Here is a 25,459-nt window from a genome sequence, read left to right as displayed (position 1 = left end):
TGCGCGCGATACTTTTTCACCTGCAAAACACAAGATATAGGCAAAAAGTCCAGCAGGCGAAATAGTATCGCGGGTGCGAAACTTATTGAATACGGCCCCAAATGGAATATGCCCCTATATGTTACATATAAGCCCAATGTTTTTCTTCCATGTACAGCAGTATCTTACTGTGTAATAGCGCAAAGCATCATAGATTGCCTCTGCTATGTGATATGCATACAGGAAGCGTGTCCTGGCACAGAGGGAAGGCACAGTGTGCACTACGTCCCCACGCGTCTGCTGCAGCTGCTGTAGCCCATAAGCGTAGAGAGGGCGACGCCTCCTGTCTTACGCCGGACGTTGCGATTATCATGTTGTCATTTCCTAGGCAGTGGTTGTGTTCCGGAGAAATTTCGTAGTAGCTTAAGGTAAACTAAATATGTCTGTTAAATATCTATTACATATTGTGTGGTGTGACGGCTGCTGCCGTGTCTGCCTGACAGACAAGTGCATGCCTTAGACGCGGTCTGTGTGTTAGAGGAGTGGGGCTGCTGCTGTTAGTCTGTCCCTGTGTGTCTGCGCCCTGTATGCGGCTGGTACCTGACCTGCTCGGGGCCTTTGCATGATATTATGCTGCTGACTGTTTTCATTTATCCATCGTGCATATATTATTTTGGAAATGAAGGATGACATCGTGGCTTTTAAATGATGACATTATGTGTAAATGTGGTTTACATTTGGGTGGAAAATGTACCCTTTAAAAGCATCCTGTATGCATTTCTGCATGTTGAAATTTATAAGTATGAGGGAAAGGAGATGTATGTTTGTATAAAGACTTTAGATTGTAAGATCTCTAAGCAGGATACTCGTTCTTATTTCATACTTGATTAACCGTTAAAATCAGTAATTTAATGTAAGTACTTCTAAATCGGGATGCGGTCAGATTGCCAACTGCTGGGATTTAGGCAGTCAGAATGCGGACGCTGGAATCCTGACACTTGTCAGAATATCGGCATCCCGATCGCCGGAATCCCGAAGGTAAGTATTGGGGTTAGGTACTAGGGCAGGGGTGGGGAACCTTTTTTCTGCCAAGGGACATTTGATATTTCTAAAATAATTTGCGCGTCTGGTGCCGGCCATGCCCCTTCCACGTGATGTCGCATGGCGGGCACAATCGCCAGTGATTACATCATGTAAGGGCAGCGGTATGACTGTCTGAAGCATCCTTCGGACGCTCCAGACATTACTGTTGCATAGGTTCTGGCTGCAGGGTGCCATTCTAGCCACTCTGCTAGCCAGATGAGGCTGGCAGAAAAAAGCTCCTAGCTTTATCGTTTTGAGTCCTGCCTGCAGCTGCCTTGGAAGGGCCAGATCAAATGATTTTGCAGGCCTTATTTGGCCCGCGGGCTGGACTTTTCTCCCCCCTGCACCTGGGGGTGGGTTAGGGGGAGGTTAGGTTTAGGCTGCGGGGAGGGTTAGGGGTTGGGTTAGGCTTACTTAACTGAGGGTATCAGCATTCTAACCTGGTCGGGATGCCGGCATTGGAATTCTCATCGGGATCCCAAGCACCGGCATCCAGTACACATCCTGTATAAAACCCATGTGCAGCCCTGCATATAAATATGTATACATTTTACATAACAAGCACATACATGGCACTTAACTTTTAGTAATATATTGTCTTAGTTATTTAATACAATTTTATTTATTTTTTTAATTCTTTCGTACGTTTACTTTGTACATTTGTGTGTGTATATACATATATATATTATATGGAATTCAAGTATGTTGCGCTCCGGCAGCCACTAGATGGCGCCCAACGGAACAATTCAACTAGTCGTAATGTATAGGGCCGGAGTCAAAGCTTCTGCAGTTGCAATTTTTTTGCACTGTGCTTACATCTGAGGTCGTCAAGGCAATAGTTTGCACCTTTGCAGATCTGCGGGGCTATTCATAGTCAGCTGGATCTCCAGACGTGGGTGTGTAGACAGAATTGCGGGATATTCGGAGGTGAGTGTACACAATGATGTGGCAGTTTCTGAATGATCTTTTGCCCAGGGATATACCTGATGCGGATGGTGATGATGGCTGCTCTCACAAGAAAATGTTTAGGAGCAGAGTAGCCAGCTCCGAATACTTTCGGTTATTTTCAAGCATGCAAAGCGTCTGCAGACGCAGCCATTTTGCATGTGGCTCTAAATCAGGCACACAATACGGATCCCTTATTTATTTATTTTTTTAGTTCCCCATGTGTGTAGAAACATTGGGTATGTTTACTAAACAGCAACTTTGACCAAAGAATTTAAAACACCAATATTGCTAAATGCTGTATTAGGCATGTTTTGCATTTATTGCTATTACCGTTTTAAATCCAGCAGTGGAATAATCGGCAGCTTTGAAAACCTGCTGTTTAGTAGATCTACGTATTTGACTTACTTTATGTAATGGTAAGTAGTGCACAATTCTTGAAAGTTTTAAATGCAGCATTTAATTTATTTCTAAACTGAAAGGATTAATTACATGTTTATACTTTTATTCATTTTTGTAAAATTGAAACAAAGATTTATAGTCAAAACTAACAATTTTAAATGAAATGACTTTTCACCAACTTGAAAATAATATCACGTGCAGGAACTGAAGCCTTGCTGGTATTAAACGTTTAGTTTCCAATACGTAACAAGACAAACATGGGTGACACTGAGGGGTTAGTCAGTGTGAGGAACACGGGGCCAATACATCTAGCTTGTATTGGGGCAATTCCCCATTCTGACAGGGGAGGGAGATATCCAACATGTTAGAAAATCTTGACTCTGCCCCGAACATGGTCGAAATCGGCCAGTTAGGGATTTTAACATGTTGATTTTCCCTGATTCCTAGACAGATTGACGATCATCGATATCTGCGGATTGGCGTTTTTGGTCGCAATCAAATAAAGAAGTGGGTTTTGATAGCCTGTTTGAAGTTTTGCAGAGAGGTGAAAAGTCTTTATAAAGATAGAGAAAGTGTTTCAGTGGTGGGGAGTAGCACGGGCAAAATCTGGAGGTGGGACTGAGATGTGGGTAATCAGTTGGGTAAGAAAAGCAGCAATGGTTGGCGGAATAAAGTGGGACAAATGGAGTGTGGAGGGAGATGAAATTACAAATGTAGTGGGGAGGGGATTAGGCGAGGGCTTTTATAGATGTGTGAGGTGTTTGAATTGGTTTCTGTAAGGGAAAAGAGTCAGTTTATGCCTTGGCGAAGAGAAGAAGCAGCAACAGTTTGGTTGGAGAGGAAGATGAGCCGAGTAGCAACGTTGAGGATGGACTGAAGTGGAGCAAGACTGGAGTCATGGTGGCCAGATAAGAGGAAGTTGCAATAGTCCAGTTGAGAGATGACCAGTGAGTGGATGAGGTTCTAAATTGTCTTCAGGGTGAGAAATGGTCATGTATATATTCTGAAGGTGGAAGCTGCAAGAGAGGGATAGAGCCTAAATGTGGGCTTTGAAGAGGCGACCAGAGTTGAGGATAATTAATAATCAGCAGACTTTCAGACTAGAACAGATGGTGATCTTATGAATAGAAAGTGAAAATGAGGGAGGTGAGAGACTAGGTAGAGTGGGAAGGCAATAAGCTCAGTCTTCAATATTTTAAGGTTAATACTGGAAGCCAAAAGAGATGGTATAAAGGGAGAATAGCAGTGGGCCAAGGACAGATCAATGATGGACACAAAAAGGTAGCTCAAGAGGGGCAGAGTTGGAGTCGTGAGAAGATATAGAGAAAAAGCAGTCAGAGGTAGGAGGACATTCAGGAGAGGGCAGTGCTGTGCAGACCAAAAGAGTGAATGTCTTGCAGGAAGGAGAGAGTGGTCCACGGTCAAAGGCAGTGGAAAGGTTAAGGAGCATGAGTAGAGAGTAATAGCCCTTAGATTTGCCTATCTTTTTTTTTTATTTTTTTGTTAATCAAAATCATCCTTTTAACCACTTAACTGTGGATTCTTTTTTTCAAAACTGTTATAATTTTTTTAAATGTTGTTATTATTATTTAAGTCAAGAACATCTTTTTAAAAATGTATTTAACAATTTTAGTGACGTAATATGTATGCCTAGACCAGAGGTTCCCAGTCGCTGTCCTCAAGGCAAGCTAACAGTTCAGGTTTTAGAGATATCCATGTTTGAGCACAGGTGGTTAAATTGATTGAGGTACTAATCAAGTCATCTGTGGTCAAGCATGGATAGCCTCTAAACTGGACTGTTAAGGTGCCTTGAGGACTATGTTTGATAACCTTTGGCCTAGGGGTTGTCTAGCACCAGTGATCACTGTGAATGAAAAAAATGTGGGTCCCAGGGACCCCTCACTTTACAAAAATTGAGGTCCTATAGTGTTCTCTTCAGCTCCGGCGGCAGGCAGGGTGCCGGAGCTAGAAAGGGCAACTTAGTGCGCGCGCCCGAAAAAGGGTTGTGGCCATGAAAAGGGGGCATGTCTATAAGACGCGTCCCCTTTTCGTCATACTTGGGGGCGTGCCCGGCACTTGCAGACACGCCGGGCAGCCCCCAAGCGCTGCAGACAGTGAGAATAGATGCCGGGCGCATGCGCCCGGCGTCTATTCTCCGGCGGTGACCGGGTCACCGCACATTTCTCCACCCGCGGGACACTTCGACCCACGGGTGAAGACGGCATGAAGGAGGGCAGGGCGCCGCACCCCGCTAAAACAGCCTAGCAGGAACGCTATCCTACGCCACAGTCTCTGGGTCCCATCGCAAGTTATGCCCCACTGCATATAGCGCGTAAAAACGCGATATAGCACATATTTTGCACTGAGAATGACATGGTAAGAAGAGCGTGGGTGGGAGGGGAGAGAATACACAGAAGAGCAGAAGGAATACAGACATGGAGAGAAGGTAAGAGGAGGGACAGGAGAGCAGTAGTGGTACAAACATGGGGAGATGGGAACGGGGCACAGAGGTGGGAGGGCAGAGTACACAGGAGAGCAGAAGGGGTACAGACATGGGTAACGGGTGGGAGGGCAGAGTAGGATTTAATAAGGGTCATAATCTATGTATAAAACAGGATAGACCAATGGGTTTATTAATGAGAAACATCAAACAGGTCACTCCAAGTTGTTTTATTACTGTAAGTGTGTCTGCGGCACACCATAGTTATAACCCCGAAACGTTCATCACTCTGTGAATAATAGAACCCTCACTGAAAGCACCTGCTGTCTGCTCCACAGTTGATCCCGGTCGGGTGAAATAAATGATGCAGACTGTGAATTCGCTGTGTCAGGAGCTGTATGTGTTAGCGGCTGCCAATGAAACCTGCTCTAATTGGTTATGAGTCCGCTTTATCTGGAGCTGTGTATGATAGCGACTGCCAGTAAATGGATGCTGTGTGTGCGCCGCAGCAGCCAGTCACCGCCGGTAGCATCTCCCCAACCAATCACTGCTGGCAGTGATTGGCTGCTCTACGGTGCGCACTCAAGTGGCATTAATCACAATGGAGTGTGTCAGAAGTACAAATGTGTACCCATACAGCTAGCCTCAAAACACCATGTGGCATGAGTGAGCCGCCAGGTCCTGCGTGACTGTGCTAGCGCCAGGCATCTTTTTCCCCCCCCGATAATGTGTCTTCGCCGATGTGACTGTGTTGATTCATATGATACGCAACAGTTCTATATCTGTGTGCAACTGAGTTTGTATGCGAACAACAACATAACTTGGCGTGGAAAAATCGTCGCTGCATCATAGTGTTTTGTATACAGATTCAGACTCAGTCGCACTCAGGTATAAAAGTGTCAAATATGGAATTAATCAGCACAGTTTTTTGGTGCATCCTAATCGCACCACATTGCGCTAACAGTCACATGGGACCTGGCGTGCCAAGAGAGGCTGTTTAGTACAACTGTAGGAAGGATGTATTAGGACACATCTGTAACTACTGAACATACTGATCATTCCCCCAGCGGATTGGGTATGGGCGCACGGGATCCCGGCGGTCAGACTCTCGACGCCGGCATACCAACAGGGTTAGGATACTGACTCTGTCGGTATCCTAACCCTCCCCTTCTTCCTACCTTAACCCTCCCTCCCTGATGCCTAATTCTAACCTCCCCCTCCCCGCACCCTAAACCTTACCCTCCCCCCTTTGGCTCTCACCCTAACCCCGCTACTTACCTTCAGGATTCCGGCGCCGCCGTGTTGAGCGCCGTAATCTCAGTGGTCGGGATTATGACCTCATCCACCGCACTGCTACAGCTGATCTCAATTTGTAGAGATCAGCATAATAGTGCTTAGATGAGAACTGAAATTTCTTGTGTTACCAGCACATTGTCTCCAGAATGCCGTTGATTTGCCATTCCCAGGCGCAAATTCGGCATGTGATGTTGGCGGTCAGAGCCAACTACATCACAGGAAGGGGTCGGACGAGCAGGAGTAAGTCAGTTCTGCACATGTACAGAAAAATTTCTTCTTAAAATGCCAGGGGATGGAGGAGGCAGTCACAGTCGCTTGGGATGTGACCATGTCACAGAAAGCTCATCTGGGTAACCACGACATGACTACTAAATTTACTTTTTTTTTTTCCACCACAACACATAGTAATTATTATCATTTTCTGAGAAGGTCGCAAATCTATGGCGTGACAAGGCAATAGTTGGAAAGAGTGTATACTTTATATATATTTTTTATTTTATTTTTAAATTATTGATTTAACGTTTCTGTTATTTTTCCAGTTAGTCCTGATTTGTCTGCCTTATTAGTTTAAAGGTCTTCTTGGCATAATTAAGACAGCTTTCTTCAATTGACTGTATTATCTATTTGTAATATAAAACCTTTGTATTGTGAGTAAATAAAAGTGATTCTGTTCTTGCAACCATCATTGTTTTGTATAAATAGATATTTGATCAAGACTGGTATATAAAATAGGTAAGTCATTTGTGTTTGGGCGGTACAGTTGTTCAGAGACAAGTAGTGTTTTAGATTTGTTTTTGTATTTTACAGCTGTGTGAATAAAACAGTTCATTATTATATGGTTGTTTAGAAGCACCTAATGTAACCATTGGCTGATGGGGAGGCAGAGATTCTTAAAATAATTAGACATCTGGAGGACATGAGTTTAGGAACACTAGTTTAATGTACATTAGGCAATGTATATTTACTATTGAATTGACTAAACATCTACATTTGTACAGTATGTATCTTAACCTATTTATCAACATTAAAAATATTTTCAGCTTTTGTGTCTTCAATGCTAAAGCACAGAAAACCAGACCTACACTTTTTTTTTTTTTTTTTACCTTGAGTTTTGTAAAAGTGCTCTTAATAGTTTACCAAGCACATTATTATGGAGCACACCCATTTTCCAGCCTTTGAAAAAAGGTCTGTAAAAAAAAATCTGCTTCTACAGATGGGTCCACATACATCTAGCCTCCTGGCACGTTACACAGCTTTTCTACTCGCGCCATGGCGTGACTCAGTAGCACCGAGCGTCTTTTTACCTTCAAATGCGTCTTATTTGCACAATGATGCAAATAACTAGCACAAACAGCTTCTGCTGATTAAAATTATATGCAGCTTGAATCCGATTGAACATCTCTGGAGAGATCTGAAAATGGCTGTGCACCGACGCTTCCCATCCAACCTGATGGAGCTTGAGAGGTGCTGCAAAGAGGAATGGGCGAAACTGCCCAAAGATAGGTGTGCCAAGCTTGTGGCATCATATTCAAAAAGACTTGAGGCTGTAATTGCTGCCAAAGGTGCATCAACAAAGTATTGAGCAAAGGCTGTGAATACTTATGTACATGTGATTTCTTAGTTTTTTTTATTTAATTAAATTTGCAAAAATCTTAAAAAAAAACTTTTTACACGTTATCATTATGGGGTATTGTGTGTAGAATTTTGAGGACAAAAATGAATTTATTCCATTTTGGAATAAGGCTGTAACAAAATGTGGAAAAAGTGAAGCACTGTGAATACTTTCCGCGTGCAATGTACGTGTTTCCATTTTGTATGTTTGACTCATTTTGTTATTAAATTGCTCAAAGTACAGCAAGAAAACTGAAAAGTACAAAATACGGCCAGTGGTATAATTCATGGCACCTCTGACCATCTGGAGTCAAGCTCTTTTGTATAGACAAAATGACTGTATATCTAATACTAGAAAATTGTTTCTAAATGTGCTCTCTAGCATATTTAAATAATCCCATCCCACAAAATCTCAACTTTGCACTTAGAGCCTGATTCAAACCAATTGTTTACATACAACTCTGATGTTAGAAGAAGTTGTGCACATGCGCAGGATCTGTACTTTGCATGTGCAGACATCTTCTGCAAGCTTGCTCACAGTGCACAGTCGCTGCAGCCTAATTGACAAAATGTGGGCGTTTAGGGGGGCCGTCAGTCAGCGACCAAAAAAACGGGGGTGTCTGCCCCATTTTCTGGGCGTGCCGAAGCCAGTGGCTGCGTCCTTGTACGCAGCTTCACTGGCTTCAGCTGCATGAAACCACCGGTTACCCTGAGTAACCCGAAGGTTACTCAGATGACCGATGGTCACACAGAGTGATCCGATGCTGCGTCCTCAGATGCAGCTGCTATTTACACAAGACACCTCCTGCAGTATTTGAATATTGTGCAGTAGCTCCATCCATAGAAGCAACTATTGGGCAATAGCATACAACTCTGAATCAGATCCTTAGTGCAAACCAAGGTTATTCATGGCAAGGAACACCAACATTCACCCATCGGACAATGCAAACATATGTACCCACTTAAGTGCACTACAGTGCGCTTTTATCTTTCAGAAACATTTGTTGCTAGTGACTGCTTGCATATGCCTCTTGCTCACATGGACATGAGCTAGGTTCATCCAGCATTTTGCTCTTAATATGGACTAGACCACAGGTTCTCAAACTCGGTCCTCAGGACCCCCAACACTGCATATTTTCCAGGTCTCACATAATCAAAAGTGAAATAATTAGTTCCACCTGTGGATCTTTTAAAATGTGTCAGAGAGTAATGAATACACCTGTGCACCTGCTGGGTGACCTGGAAAATGTGAACTGTGTGGGGTCCTGAGGACCGAGTTTGAGAATCTCTGGACTAGACTACTATCTCTGTGTACTGAGGATGCGTTGCATCAATGATTTCAGAAGGGTTTGCTCGTGTATTTTGTTTGGAACAATCTGTGAGCAATCTCGTGTAAGGTTGGGTACACACTTAGCGATGTGTACCCAGTGCCGATGTCGTGTGTGGTGGGACCCGGCATCGGCAAGTGCATACACACTTGCCAGGACCCCACACAGGCCATGTTTTCCAGGTCACCTAGCAGGTGCACAGTTGTATTCATTACTCACTGACATTTTAAAAAATCCACAGATGGAGCTAATTATTTCACTTGTGATTCTGTGAGGAGACCTGGAAAACATGCACTGTTTGGGGTCCTGAGGACCGAGTTTGAGAACCTGTGGTCTAGTGTATACCCAGCATAAGACATTTATCTAAATGAGCTCTAACATATTGTAACAGCTGAGCTTTCAACAGGGAGCTAGATTCAGCTAGATCATTGAGAATGCTACAGAACACAGGGCCTGATTCAGACCCGCTCGCGAGCGCTGAGCGCTCGCAAGCGGGTCGATGTTGCCCAAGTGCGCATGCGCACGACAGAGGCGGCTCCGTCGTGCGCATGCGCGAGACCCGATTAACGACGGCCAAGCCGTCGTTATGGGTCTCGCACCAAAGGGGGTGTGCTGTCGATGGTGATTGACAGCACGCCCCCTTTGATGGGCGTGCTGGGGGCGTGGCTGCCCAGATGGAGGCGTTCCCATGGGAACACCTACCGTCTGGGGCCGGCCCCACTGATATCACTAGTGATGTCAGTGGGAGTGCTTTTGGTTCTGAAAGAGCCAAAAGCATTCCAGGGCTTGCGGCAGCGAGACCCTACCGCAAGGGTCTCGTCGCAAGCCCGATGGTCGCGATGGTCTTGACCATCGCGACCATCATTTTGGCCGCTCGCTATAGCTGTGGAGGCCGCTCCAAAAGGTAGGAGGGACGGCCCTGATTCAGAGCGAGCGCTTTGGCTATGATCTATAGGTGTATGAAGTAATCAGTCTATCATACTATTTGGGCCCACTAGCAACCTGTCATTTACCATTGCTGCTAACCAATTTGGGTAACCACATATCCTGCTAAATTGGACAGTGATCCAATCGTTCATCACTTAGGTCGAGTTTCTGGTTCTGCTCATTTGAGCAGCTTAATCATGCAGTGGTCAACTGCCTGATTTGTGTTTATGTGCAAAATTGTAAATAGGTAATTCCATGAAATATAGGACACAATACATGAAAATTAAATTGTATCACAACAGATGCCAAGACATTTTCAACTACATTTCTTTCTACTGATGAAGTCTGTAGACTTAATTTCTTCTACTGTCACAGTAACTTCAGTTGATTAGTGTTCCTGCTAGGCTGTTTTAGCGGGGAGCCGTGCCATGCCCGATTTTTAAAGTAACAAAATGTGCCCTGCCCTAGCTGCGCCCCGCTAAAGCAGCCTGCCCTGTGTCTTTCCCACCTGCAGGCCACAGTGTCCTGCTAGTGGGAAAACTTGCGGATACCGAACGCTGCCGGTGAACAGATGCTGTGCGCATGCACACGGCTACTATTCACAGTGAGTGGAAAGCTTGGGGGAATCCCAGCACGACCCCAAGTGTGACTAATTGGGCAAGGACACGCCCTCTCCCAGGCCTGCCACGTCCATTTTTCGGGAGTGCCATGTCTGCTGTCTAGCGGGAACACTAGATTATGTAGTAAAGGTTGGTAACTGGTTTCATGTTCCATATGATGGAAAGAGTTACCTAGGTGAGATCAAGGACATCAGAGATGGTGAATACTTTGGTCTTGATTCAGCAAAGAACACAAGAGAACTCTAGTCCAGCTGGCCAGACGCTCCAGTCAGAACTGTGTACGCAGACTGTTTACAGAGTGATTGACAGGAAGTGCCATTTGTGGGTGGTAACGGGGGTGTTCGGGCGAACGCAGGCGTGCCTGTCCGATTCAACGCTGTTGCATGGGTGTGCATAAATTAGCCACTGCGCTACCAGACACAGCCTGAGGACTCATAGCGTGCGCATAAGTAAGCAATTCCTGAGTGTGGTCTGGGCTTCCTTAACTGTGCATGGGTCCGATGTTACCGATTGCTTTGCTATGTTGCCCTACTAAACGGATGTAAGGGGAAGTGGGCGTCCTTATGTCAGGCTGCGTACGCAATGTGAATGCACACATTTATATAGCACCGCTGTTATTAGCAACTGCAGTGTGCGCGTATACGCAGAATTGCATTCCTTGCTGAATCAGGCCCTTAATGAGCATAGTGAAGCAAGCTGGCAGCAACTGGAAATGGCCATCATCACCAGATTAAATATTTTATATAGCTTCACAGTTAATCAGGAAGATAAACAGGTTTTCATTGATTAATTCACATGGATTCTACAGGTTTGAGTACTTTGTATCAGAGCCCTTTGACTGGGGACAGGAATGTAACATAATTCACATGTCAAAATTGATTCTAACATTGCTTTTTGTTTGTGTGTCAATCAAAAGTTTAGGGTCTTATAAGTGTGCAATATAACAATCATATTGTAAAACTAATTAGCAGAGCAAGTTTAATAAATATACAAGTCCCCTCAGTTCCTATGTCCATTCTGTTGTAACATGAGTCACGCATATAAACCATAAATAAGTGTAAATTTTTTTTCTGCTTCGAAGCATTAATTGTGACTGCCTACCCCATATATTATTGTCATATTTTTAAAATGTTGAGTTTCAGATTAATTTTTGTGTGTGGTGCATTTAAACTTCTAAATATTAACATGAAATGTAACGTGAATCACGTGAAATTACCAAAATGCCTTCACTAGCCTTCTACAGTGCTAGGTTTAACTGATCACCTGCAGTGATTGACCAGGAGCCAAGTATCATCCAACTGCTGTTTCTCTCATTGTTTATAGGGGGTATTATATTAATTGCTTCTACAATATGCAGATAATGCTACTAATAATGAATACACACCATGCTATCCATATAATGAACATTAAAGCTGCATACATACATTGTTACCAAAAATGTTATGAATGATTTTCTGTCAGATTTTTTGAAAGTGTAATGAACGATTTTTTGAACTACAAACGAAATTTGTAATTTCCCTTAATGAAAATCGTTCAGTTGGTCAGTCAGAATGAACTACAAACGGGAACGCGCATGAACGATAATCGTTCATCGTTATAACTCAGAAACGGAACGATTTTGAACGATAACGACGTTGTTATAGTTATATCGTTCAAAAAATCGTTGTGTGTGTGTATGCACCTTAAGACTTAATCCTCGTAAAAAATGAACTTTGTGGCCAATGAATATTGCCTTTTATGTTTGAAGTAGTAAGTCCTATAGTGACATTAATGTACATCACAGTAAAATCACTGCTAATTTGGTTTTATGTCCTTAGGTTAAATCTATTACCGGAGAGCACAGGGAAGCCAATTACCAAACAGCCATCTTCTCCCCCCACCCCTCCACACACAGGCCTTATGGCCACTTGCAAAGCTTCAGGTCAGGAGGGTGGTTTGCCCAGCAATGGCAGAGGAGATGCAGAGGATTTAGAGCTAACAGAGCTGGGGCCACTCCTAGAAGGAGGAAGAGAGAGAATGGGCCAAACCTTAAGCTGTGTAAGTATAAGGTTGCTTTGGTATATTTTACCTGAATATGGGACAACATTTTACTTGGTTTCTTAACAAGTGTGTGTGTGATGTTTTGTGCAGTCTTATGAAGCTGACATTATTATTTTTTCTGGTTGATAAAAAGCTTGCCTTGTTTCTTCATACATCTATTTGTATAATTATACAATAGTATATTTATGTGAATTATCTCTCTGTTTAGCTAGACCGAGGGAGAACATATTAAACTATTTTTACAGATATACCTAAATAATATAGCATTCTTGCTTTATAAGTACATGATAAATATGTATGAAACATACTGTAGTTGTCAAGAGCATGTAATGAAATGATACAGTATCTCTGCTTCTGCTGTAGGGAAATGAAAGCCAAGCAGCAAAGGGGTGCCAGGAAGAAGAGGAGGAGGAGGAAGAGGTCCGGATACTGACGCTACCGCTACAGGCACATCATGCAATGGAGAAAATGGAAGAATTTGTATATAAGGTGAGCAGTCTGCATTCTGCATTGTTGTTTCATTGCTTCATAACTGCACGTATCACTCTTTCTCTTTCATCCACTAGGGGACACTGGAGGTTGCTTACGCTGGGGTATAGAGGCGTGGATAGCTGGAGCTGGCACTTTAAATAATTTAGAAGTGTGAAGCTCCTCCCCCTCTATGCCCCACCAGCCCTCAGTTTAGAAAATGTGCCCTATGGAGCTGGTCACAATCTGCTGTGTTCCAGCAACACACTTATCTTTTATTTAGATTTATTTTTTTCTTTACATCTTGTACACTTGATGGGTACCCTTCGCCACCTCTCTAAAGGTGGGGTCCGGGTACCCGGCGCCCTGACTTGTTAGAAGCAGGAAGGAGTGCACTGACAGCTCCTTATCGCCACAGCACCTCTCCAACAAGAGAAAGAAGAGAGTGCTGAAGCTGAGAGAGCCCTCCGGGGAACGCAGTGAGTATGTGGCTGCGCATTCCCCGCTGCTCCCCCCCCCCCCACCTTGCGCTACATCGCGGTTCTAGCTAAGTCCAAGTGACTTAGCAGGCTAATGCTATTAAACAGTCCACTACCCAGGTACTTAGCGCTACAGCGCTGATATCTATTCAGCCCCCACTGGTAAAGGGGGCGCCGCGTGTAAGTGGCTGCAGCATAGGACCTTCACTGCGGCAGCGGGGCGCTGTATGCCGGCGGTATTACACGTGGGAGACGGCAAACACTGTCGCTGCTCCCACACGCACTTTCCGCGGCCGCTCTCCTCCCCCCGCTGAGAGCTTTACTGCGGGAGCAGGGGGCACTGTAAAAGTGTTGGCTCCTCCGTTTAACGGAGCTAAAAGCCATTTTTGAGCCCTGGGGACTTGAAGCAGCGGCGGAGCTTATATAGCGCGGGCTCTCTCTCTCTGTAAAGGCACGGCAGAGAGCTGTTATGAACAGCGTGTATGCCGTTTTTCACTCAACCTGCACCTCTCCCTCATAGAGGTAATGTGCAGCTGTCATGGCTCCTGCTTCCACTACAGGATCCTGTGCAAAGGACTGTAGGTGATTTACACTGAAAACAGAAGGCTGGATTCCTCTGCTGCCATCCCTGTGCTGCAGGACATTTACATCACCTGACTACAACCCTGGTAAAGAGTAAGTAACTGGGGTGTAAGAGCAGGGGAATCTGATCTGTGGGAAGGGGGTACCTTCTCCTCTGTGTCCCAAACCAGCCTTCTTTGTCATTTCTGTGTATTTTCTGTTTAAGCTGGGTGACTGTGTGTACCATGTCCAGCAGAACCAAGGCTTCTCAAAAGCTGTACAGACCAAGCCGCATGCTACTGGGTCCATGTTATGTGATGCTTGTATAACAATGGTTCCTCATATGACTATTACTGACTCATCGGCTCCTCCATGGGCCGCTGACATGGTAGGAGTTACGTCAGATGTAAGGTCATTGTTAGCTGAGGCTCAGCCTCCCTGGGTGGCTGGGTTAACCAAACACCCTGGTACAGGTTATGGGTACAGCGGTGTCTGCACCCTCCACTTCCTATCAACGATGACACAAGAGCGTACTCTTAACGACTGCTCTCCAGTCGGAAGAAGAACTCATCGCCACGGAGGATACCGAAGGGGGGGGGCGGTACCCCTCAAGAGTTAGAGTCCGCCTCTGCCGGGGTGGAATCTCTAATTTTATATCGGTCAGAAATGTCCTTAATTATGTTTCCTGCATCCCAGGAGTGTGAATTATTTCAGAACAACCTAAGAGCTCGGCTGTTTTTCCGTTTTCACAGCGGTTCCAAATTCCACGTTCCGTCAAGCCATCCTTTTGCATCATCCATGTTGGAAAGACCTCCTCCTGTAGATGCGTCTGTCTCCCATCTCTCTAAGAACAGCACTTCCAGTGCAGGGAATTACAGTGTTAAAGGACCCTTCGAATAGTAAGTGGGAGACAACACTAAGAAGCAGCGGGGGGCTCAATTAGAGATATCTGCGTATGCTATTTCGGGCCACAGACCTCTCTGGTTGCGCGCTTGGCAAGCGGACGCAGAGTCCAAGCGTGCGGTGGAGGGTTTACCATTTACTGGTGACATGCTTTTGGCCTGGAATTGGATATCCCTGGCCTCGGGGGGTAAGTCTTCTTTCCTCCCATCTACTGCTCCGGCTCCCAGAAGAGCTTACACCTTAATTTCATGGTAGAGCCAGAGGTGCTCCCACGCAAGCTAGAGGCGCCAGAGGTAGAGGTCGCCCACACACTGTTGCAGGAGCCTTAACCAGCTGAAAAACAGGTGGCATGACTGTCTTCCGCCCCACCTGTGGTCTGCTGCGGTGGGAGTCCGCTTGCAGAAATTTCAAACCGTGGATTGGCAGACTAATTTACCTGGGGTACCAAATAGACTTCAGAGTCCCCCATCCACCTCGGCTCTTCACTACCTACAGACAAGGCCAGGGTTCTACAAGAGGCTATCCAGGCTCTAATAGTGTCATCTCTACTTCTGGTTCTGGAGCATCAACGAGGTATGGAGTTTTTTTTTTCTACTCTAACATGTTTGTGGTGCACAAACCAGTTGGTTCGGTCAGACCCATTTTAAACCTCAGGTCCTTAAACCTGTATCTGAGGATGTATCGCTCCAGAATTGGAATCTCTGCAGTCCGTCAGGGGTGAGACCAGGGGAATTCCTTTTTATCCCTGGATATCAAGGATGCCTATCTCCATGTTCCCATTTGGGAACTGCATCAAGCTTTCCTGCAGTTTGCTATACTGCAGAATCACTACCTATCTCGAGCATTACCGTTCAGGTTATCCTCGGCTCCCTGCATTTATACAAACTCATGTCAGTCATGATTGCTTTCCTTCGGTCATTGGGAGTGAACATATTCCCTTATTTGGACGACCTATTACTAAAGGCTTCATCGGTAACCCTTCTCTCAGACCATACCTTACTGACATATCACAATTTAATCCAACACGGTTGGATAATCAACTTCAAGAAATCACATCCCTATCCATCCCAGAAGCTCCTGTTTCTGGGCATGATCTTGGATACGGCATCAGAGGGTTTTTCTCTTCTGATAGACAAAACCCGGGATATCCGGTTGTTAGTTCAGTTGGTCCTCAGACCGAAGAAGGTGTCCCTACTTCTTTGTCTGCGTCTCTTGGGGGGAAAAAAAATAAAAATGGTAGCTGCTTTCCAGGCACTACAGTTTGGACGGTTCCACTCCAGAGTGTTTCAACCGGACCTCCTGTCACAAGACTCAGGATCTCATCTGCTTCTGCATCACAGATCTGTCTGAACCTGGTCACCAGAGGGGCTCTCCTCTGGTAGACGCAATACAACAATCTTTTGGCGGCCCGAAGATTCGGAGGGCGGGATTGGACTATCGTAATAACGGATGCCAGCCTTCGAGAATGGAGAGCAGTAGTCCTCAAGTATCACTTTCAGGGTAGTTGGTCCCTCTGGAACAAAAGTGACCCATAAATTTGTTGGAACTCAGAACGATTTACAATGCTCTTATAGAAGCAACAGAGTTTCTAAAGTTTCGTCCGGTAAGAATTCAGTCCGACAACGCGATGACTGTCACTTAAATCAACCGACAGGGCGGGACTTGAAGTCGCATAGCCATGCGAGAAGTAACTCAGATTCTCCCGTGGGCCGAAAATCAGTCAGTAATCCTGTCATCTGTATTCATCCCGGGTGTGGACAACTGGGAAGTAGATTACCTAAGTCGCCAGGACATCCATCCCAGGGAATGGAAACTTCTTCAGACGTGTTTTATGCACTGATTCATCGCGGGGGGGGGGGTGTCCTCAGGTGGACCTCATGGAGTCATGATTAAATCATCAGCTCCCAGTATATGTGTCAAGAACTCTGGATCCGCAGGCAGAGGCAGTCGACGCTCTGACAGTGCCATGGATCCACGACTTCGTTTACCTTTTTTCCTCCGATTCCTTTTCTTGATAGTCTTCTCAAGAGAATACAACACGAGTCTGCCTCTTTCAGTCTAGTGGCTCCAGGCTGGCCTCGGAGAAGTTGGTTCTCGAACCTTCGGTCCCTATTGGTAGACGACCCATGGGCCCTTCCTCTGCGGCCGGATCTTCTTCAGCAGGGTCTTTTCGTCCACCCCAACTTAGCGCAGCTCAGTTTAACGGGGTGGCTCTTGTAACGATATCTTAAGACGTAGAGGTATCCCAGACTCTGTTATTCCTACCATGCTGCGCGTCAGGAAGCCAGTTTCGGCTGCGCATTATCATCGAATCTGGCGTTCTCGTATGTCGGGGTTTTCCATCTAGGATTTTTGGTCCTGACTGGATTGGATTATGGCTTTCGCCTTGGCACTTTAAAGATGCAGGTCTTTGCCCTTTCCATTTTCTTTCAACGCTAATTGCCTCTCATTCCTGAGGTGCAGACGGTTCTTCAGGGGGTCTTGCGTGTGCAGCCTCCTTTTGTACATCCGGTAGCTCCTTGGGATTTGAACTTAGTGCTTCTGTTTCTTGAGTCGCCCTTGTTCGAACATTTGGAAGCGGTTGATCTTAAGTACTTGTCCTGGGAGATGGTCATCCTTCTGGCTCTAGCTTCGGCTCGTAGAGTTCCGGACTTGGGTGCTCTGTCCTATAAGCCACCTTACCTTGTGTTTCATGCTGTTAGGGTGGAACTCTGGACGGTAGCCGCCTTCCTTCCCAGGGTTGTGTCAGTTCCCATATCAACCAGCTTATTGTGGTTCCGTCGTTGGTGGAGAACTCGGGTGATTCTTATACCTTGGGGGTGGTTAGTGCTCTCCACATTTATGTTGTAAGGACAGCGTCCCTCCGTAAGTCAGTCGCTTTTTGTCCTATGATGCTGTTCGGAGGTGTTGGGCAACTCTAAGCAGACGTTGGCACGTTGGATAGGTTGACTATTCATCAGTGCTGGACGTTAGCATCCTTCGTCCTTCTCGGCTCATGCCACACGTTCTGTGGGTGCGTCGTGGGCGGCCGGTAGGGGAGCCTCCACGTCACAATTATGCAGTGCGGCCACTTGGTCTTCTGTTCACATGTTTGAAAATCTTTTTTAAAGATTTGATAAGTTTGCTGCTTCAGCATCTCGTTTTGGCCGTCTTGTTATACAGGTTCTGCAGAGCGCTCCCACCCGTGGGGAAAACTTTGGGACGTCCCCAGCGTAAGCAACCTCCATTGTCCCCTAGTGGATGAAAGAGAAAATGGATTTTGGTACCTACCGGTAAATCCTTTTCTCTGATTCCACAGGGGACACTGGACGCCCACCTCTGCGCTCTTAACCTGCCTGTTTGGTTTGTTCCGTATGTTGTATGTTTTCATTGTGTGTTCTTCTCTCCCTTTTACTCCGCTTGTTCTCCATCTCATCTCGGTCTTCATTTTCTAAACTGAGGGCTGGTGGGGCATAGAGGGGGAGGAGCTTCACACTTCTAAATTATTTAAAGTGCCAGCTCCAGCTATCCACGCCTCTATACCCCAGCGTAAGCAACCTCCAGTGTCCCCTGTGGAATCAGAGAAAAGGATTTACCGGTAGGTACCAAAATTCCATTTTCTGAAGTAGTTACTTAAATCATGACAGCAAGTACTATTTTCTTTACAGAAGTTGGTTTGTCATGAAAGTACCCACCTTGGTATACAGTGCCTTGCAAAAGTATTCACCCACTTGGCTTTTTACCTTTTTGTCACATTGTCCTTCAAACTTTTCTTATGTCAAAGAATGCTCCTTTTGCAGCAATTACAGCATTGCAGACCTTTGGCATTCTAGCTGTTAATTTGTTGAGGTAATCTGAAGAAATTTCACCCCACGCTTCCTGAAGCGCCTCCCACAAGTTGGTTTTGCTTGATGGGCACTTCTTGCGTACCATACGGTCAAGCTGCTCCCACAACAGCTCAATGGGATTGAGATCTGGTGACTGCGCTGGCCACCCCATTACAGGCAGAATACCAGCTGCCTGCTTCTTCCTTAAATAGTTCTTGTATAATTTGGAGGTGTGCTTTGGGTCATTGTCCTGTTGGAGGAGGAAATTGGCTCCAATCAAGCGCTGTCCACAGGGTATGGTATGGCATGGCATTGCAAAATGGAGTGATAGCCTTCCTTATTCAAAATCCCTTTTACCTTGTACAAATCTCCCTCTTTACCAGCACCAAAGCAGCCCCAGACCATCTCATTACCTCCACCATGCTTGACAGATGGCGTCAGGCACTCTTCCAGCATCTTTTCACTTGTTCTGTGTCTCACAAATGTTCTTCTGTGTGATCCAAACACCTCAACTTCGATTCGTAACACTTTTTTCCAATCTTCCTCTGTCCAATATTTGTGTTCTTTTGCCCATATGAATCTTTTCCTTTTATTGGCCAGTCTCAGATATGGCTTTTTCTTTGCCAATCTGCCTAGAAGGCCAGCATACCGGAGTCACCTCTTCACTGTAGACGTTGACACTGGCGTTTTGCGGGTACCATTTAATGAAGCTGCCAGTTGAGGACTTGTGAGGCGTCTATTTCTCAAACTAGAGACTCTAATGTACTTGTCTTCTTGCACAGTTGTGCATCGGGCCTCCCACTTCTCTTTCTACTCTGGTTAGAGCCTGTTTGTGCTGTTCTCTGAAGGGAGTAGTACACACCGTTGTAGGAAATGTTCAGTTTCATGGCAATTTCTCAAATGGAATAGCCTTCATTTCTAAGAACAAGAATAGACTGTCGAGTTTCACTTGAAAGTTCTCTTTCTGGCCATTTGGAGAGTCTAATCGAACCCACAAATGTGATGCTCCACATACTCAACTAGCTCAAAAGGAAGGCCAGTTTTATAGCTTCTATAACGAGCAAACCCGTTTTCAGCTGTTCTAACATAATTGCACAAGGGTTTTCTAATAATCCATTAGTCTTCTAACGCGCTTAGCAAACACAATGTACCATTAGAACACTGGAGTGATGGTTGCTGGAAATGGGCCTCTATACACCTATGTAGGTATTCCTTTAAAAACATATAGTCATTTACCACATTAACAATGTATAGAGTGTATTTCTGATTAATTTAATGTTATCTTCATTGAAAAAAACAGTGCTTTTCTTTCATAAATAAGGACATTTCTAAGTGACCCCAAACTTTTGAACGGTAGTGTACTGCTAAAGCAACACTCGAGTGGTTTAACTGGAAACATTTAAATGTGTTGGGATGGCCTATACAAAGCCCAAATCTCAATCCAATTGAGAATCTGTGGTCAGACTTGAAGATTGCTGTTCACAAGCGGAAACCATCCAACATGAAGGAGCTGGAGCAGTTTTGCCTTGAGGAATGGGCAAAAATCCCAGGGGCAAGATGTGGCAAGCTCATAGAGACTTATCCACAGCGACTTGCAGTTGTAATTGGCGCAAAAGGTGGCTCGACAAAGTACTGATTTTAGTGTGGTGAATAGTTATGCACGCTGGAGTTTTCTGTAATGTTGTCCTAAATGTTGTTTGATTCACAATATAAAAAACACACAACTTCACAGTTGTAGGCATGTTCTGTGAATGAAATGATGCACACCTTCAAACAATCCATTTTAATTCCAGGTTGTGAGGCAACAAAACATGAAAAATGCAAAGGGGGGTGAATACTTTTGCAAGGCACTGTATATGACATACAGATGTGTCCTCATACATCTTGGCTCCATATGCAATGCGACGCGACTTTTGGCGTAAGTGAGCCACCAGGTCCCATGCAACTCTGCTAGCGTCGGGTGTCTTTTTTTGTGTCTTAAGTTGCAATGCGATGTGACTAGGACAGAACAGCTGACTGTGCTGATTATGGAGTTAATTTATCAAGCAGTGAAAAACTTAGCGAAGCAGACCTGTGGAGAAGTTGCCCATGTCAACCAATCAGCTTTGAAGTAACATTTATTAAGTACAGTCTATAAATAATAGGTAGGAGCGGACTAGTTGCCATGGGCAACTTCTCCACTGGTCCGCTTCACTAAGTTTTTCACTGCTTGATAAATAAACCCCTATATTTGATATGCGACAATTGTATATCTCTGATTATAAAGCACAATGGAACCTGGAATGAAAAAAGCTGCGGCTGCTACATTGTAGCACTACGTATACAGATTCAGCGACTCCAGTCGCACACAGATATACAAGTGTCACATATAAAATTGATCGCACAGTCTGCTGGTGCGTCCTAGTCGCATCACATTGCAACTTAGGCACATTTTCGGCAAAAAAAGATGCTCAGCGTTAGAAGAGTCTCGCAGGGCCTGGTACGCCGAGAGGGTCTTTTTGGTGCAACTGCAGCAAAGGTGTAAGGACACATCTGTATAGAGGTGAAAGGGTTAGTCAAAAAATAACCACAGACTAAAATCAAGTTTACATTAACTTTTGAAAATAAGGTTTATTTTAAGATCTGACACAGAATGTCTTTAGTTACTTTCTGACTTATCCAGATGAAAGTTATTGCTAACTAAATAATTCACTGCACAAATGTAGTAATAAAAACAACAAACATATTTTGGACATAAACACGGTAATGTATTGCAGGCTATTCAGCAACAGGACAAGTGATCAGAAACTAACTTTGGGGAAACATCGACACTGTAATTTTATTTTTACACCATAGCATCCTTACATGAATGGGTTAACTCCTTAGTCGTCTGAGCAAAGAGAGAAAAGAAACTTGTCCATCCCCGTGGCTGTCGCTGCATGTGTACGGGCGATCTCTAATCGACTGTACACACTTGTCGATGGATATATCTGTCCATCGGCTATGCAGCACAGCCAACGCGATATGTCTGTGAACTACGTCATTCACAGACATATCGCTGGTACACAATGGCCGATGGGCACCAGATATAATAGCCGATCAATTGATCGCCCAATATCAGTGTGTACCGAGCTTAAGTGCGTGGGTCTATTTCAGTGCTGGTCAGTGGAATAGCCAGCTTTTGACATGAGGGAGAGCGAACAAGGATACCTAGGCTCCCAAGGTGTATCCCATAAGGCCCATCAGACGGCTCCTACTATTTAGAAATACCAGAAACATTGGAGAAACTGCCAGATCTCCTCTGTTTTGCTTTTCGCTGTGTGGAAGTGCCAGCCCCATGGCTAACAATATGGTCCAGGTACTTGCGCAGTATAAAGAAGAAACAATAATTATGCAATAAACAACTGTTGTAAAAAACATAGCACCATATGAAGATAGCGTTGTCTTTCCGGACTGGAGAAAAGCGGTAATAGACTGTTATTTGTGTTCTCTCACAGTGCCCTCAGCTCCAATCACACCCTCTGGCTCTCACATGCACATGAATATTAGGTTTCCTGCTGCACCCTATGGTGCATGTGTATGCGCAGTGGGCAAGATAAATATTATGCCATCTTTCGGCACTTGTGAAAGACGACAAAAAAAGCCCTGCTGTAGGCTTCTTTTCTCCTCACAAGCCCAGACCTTTACAAAATATTTACCTACAACAAAATTTTACTAGTGAACTGCTAAGAAAAGTGGTAACAATTTACATGCCTCTTTCTCCATTCCTTTTCAATAGAGCCCTTAATATGCTTTTTACACATTATTTTCTGTTGTAATCCAGTACATTCCTCGTATTTCTCTGTATTACTGTGAGAAAGCCAATCTATAGTCGCACATGGTTTCACTTGCTGCATGAGTCCAGTTTAGGGTTTCGGGCACTGCATTCACAGTCATTTATGCACATTACCATGCAGCAACAACACTGGCTGAGCACAAGGTCAGCGGAGGAGAAGAGATGGGCAGATAGGAGATGAGACAGTAGGGAAGCGACCAGAGAAGAAATGCCTGTGATGCAGCCAAACAAGGAATGAGAATGTCAGAAACGGATCTTTGATCCTTTATCTAGCGTGCAGAAGAGGGACTTGCTACCAGACGCTCCTCAAGTGAGTTTAAAATGGAAAATTCACAGTCTGTCACCGGACAGCACCCCTTGCGTTGCGACTAGTTACTGCCCTGGTTGCTGGGACCGCCATAGGTGCTGGTTTTCAACTGCTGGAACTGCTGAAACCTGCCATGGCTATGCCACTGGTGCTGGTAAGGTGGGAGGTTTACCCAGAGTGTAGGGAAGAATGAACCAGAACTTTTTTTTTTTTAATTATTTATTTATTTTTCAATGGAGGCATGATGTATCATACTGAATACATAAAGATAACACAACATTGATGCAAAATCAGTATAGTTGAAATACAGTCTGTATAATGGTTACCACATACAAAAAAAAGGGGTAAACATGACTGAATGTTATGACTAACAGTCACAACCACATACATCTACATAAATATGTCATGCCATCTGGTCAGCGCTTGATTAGAGCTAATTTCCACTTGTAGCAGGACGATCATTTGTTTACTCCTAAGGTATGGAAAAACTATTTGATGAAGAAGTATGGAGATGAAGTACTTGGCAGGCACAATTTCCAGATCTCAACCCAATTGAGCTGTTGTGGGAAGAACTTGATCATAAGATCAGAGAAAAACATCCGACAAGCAGGTCGCACCACTACAAAGCACTACAGAAGTTTCCCCAGAAAACTGACAACTAGAATGTCTATGTCTGTAATTGCTGCAAGTGGAGGATTCTTTGCTGAATGTTAAGTTTGATGAATAGAACAGCTATATGAAATAAAAATAATGAGTTAAGACATATTTAGTATACTTTCAGCTCAATTTAATGGTACCTTGATAAGAAAAAGAAAAAAAAAAGTGTAAATTCTTTCAAAATCCATGAAACTTTTTAGTGATTCCAAGCTTTTGAGCATTAGTATATATTGTGTGACTCCTTCCCCTGGTGTATTTTTCTTTCAGCTTAGCTAGCACTGTTTCAGTAGTGTTGTCGGTTCTTTGATATTTTATTTTCTTCTTCAGGGTCCATAGACTCCACTGGGAGACCTTGGGGTATAGCTGGATTTGGATCCCGGGAACCACGCAGTTAAAAAAAGCTTTGCTACCAGGATTCACTGGAACTATCCTCCTCTATACCCCGCCCCCGAGCCACAGGCACCTCAGTTCTAGTTGGTGCCTGGCCTTAGTCGGGTCACTATTTGCGCAGGGGGGCTGATTAGCAGCCCCAAATATATTTTATTTTATGAGTTGATGGTTTTATTTACTTTTACTCTTCAGAGCGGGCAGCAGCAGACTGTCCATAGGACGTCTGCGCTGCCGCTCTGTTACCCCGCTGGCGCCGCGATGCCAGAACAGATCTGGGGATCTCGGCGGGACCCCGGAGTCTGTGCTAGCCGGACTCCCTGGACTGCTGCCGGATCTACGGGGACAGGTAAGAGCGGATCACCGCTTGCAGTGATCCACGTTTTAAGCAGTCTTTAACTCCGGTTACTATGGACAGACCGGAGGTGCTGGCAGTGGTAGCAGGCTCCCCATACCCTGAGTGTCCACTAGACAACCAGGGACTTGAAGCTGGTAGCGGGAACCAGCGTCCCGGGGGTTAATTGCTGGCCAGGGGAGGCAGCCTTCCCTATTTAGCGGCTCCTCACCTCAGCGTGCCTTTCCGCTAAGGTGTGGCATTGCGGAGCTGCTCCCCTCTGCCCCTTCTGAGGTTTCCGGCGGCCATTTTCTCTGGTGCATCGCAGATCTCGCTGGACAAGCGTGCGGACCAGTCCCCCTGTATACCTCTCTCCTGGGGTTAGTGTATACAGCACTATAGCCTTCCCAGACACTGAATCTGGTAAGTTGATTGTAGTGCCAAGTTGCAGTAGGTAATTTCTATCTGCATTGTATGTGACTTATGCTAGCGCTGAATGTCTGTGTCTTTTTTTCCAATTCTGTAAGTCTATATATTTCCTTATCACCACCTGCGGTAGATTCTCATGTTACTCGCCTGATTAAGAGTGCTACTCTGCCTATGCTTCCATATCTTCTCTGAAGGATTCTACAGACAGGGAGGTGGAGACGTGCCTGAAATCGATTTACGAGAGAGAGAGCTGTGGCCCCTGTCCATGGCTATCTCTTGGGTGGCCAAGGCCATTGAGAGCTGGGCAAATGTGCTGGAGGACTCCTTTCCCGAGGTGTCCCCAAGGCTCAAAGGTCTCTAGTAGGCCACATGAGGGATGCATCCGCCTATGTTGGTGAGGCTGCTTTGGATGCCAGCTTACAGACCTCCAGAGTCTGCTCGCTGCTCCTTGTGGTTACGCTCATGGAGGGCGGATGCTGATTCCAAAAAGGGCCTGGAGGCCTTGCCTTTTAATGGGGAGATATTGTTTGGCCCAGTCTTGGACAAACTTGTGGACACTCTGGCAAAATGTAAGTCAGCTTTTCTGCCATCTGCATCTGTGCCTTCAAAGGCTAGAACCTCTTCCTTTCGGTCCTTTCGTTCT

The 25,459-nt window shown here is 45.1% G+C and overlaps 1 protein-coding gene across 1 annotated transcript in view; it reads left to right on the top strand.

Annotated features, from left to right (window-relative positions):
* Positions 1 to 248: 248 nt before the first annotated feature.
* ADIPOR1 (adiponectin receptor 1) overlaps positions 249 to 25,459 on the top strand; it is a 73,177-nt gene continuing 47,966 nt past the window's right edge. Inside the window, exons 1-3 of the mRNA XM_088479425.1 lie at positions 249 to 407; positions 12,449 to 12,668; positions 13,035 to 13,160. Of these exons, the coding sequence (XP_088335551.1) occupies positions 12,531 to 12,668; positions 13,035 to 13,160 (264 nt within the window). The 5' untranslated portion in view covers positions 249 to 407; positions 12,449 to 12,530. The remainder of the gene's footprint in view (positions 408 to 12,448; positions 12,669 to 13,034; positions 13,161 to 25,459) is intronic.

This window comes from Taudactylus pleione, unplaced genomic scaffold (genome assembly GCF_031769625.1).
Source record: "Taudactylus pleione unplaced genomic scaffold, aTauple2 ptg000232l, whole genome shotgun sequence".
NCBI lineage: Eukaryota > Metazoa > Chordata > Amphibia > Anura > Myobatrachidae > Taudactylus > Taudactylus pleione.
This window is presented reverse-complemented; position numbering and strand designations above follow the sequence as displayed.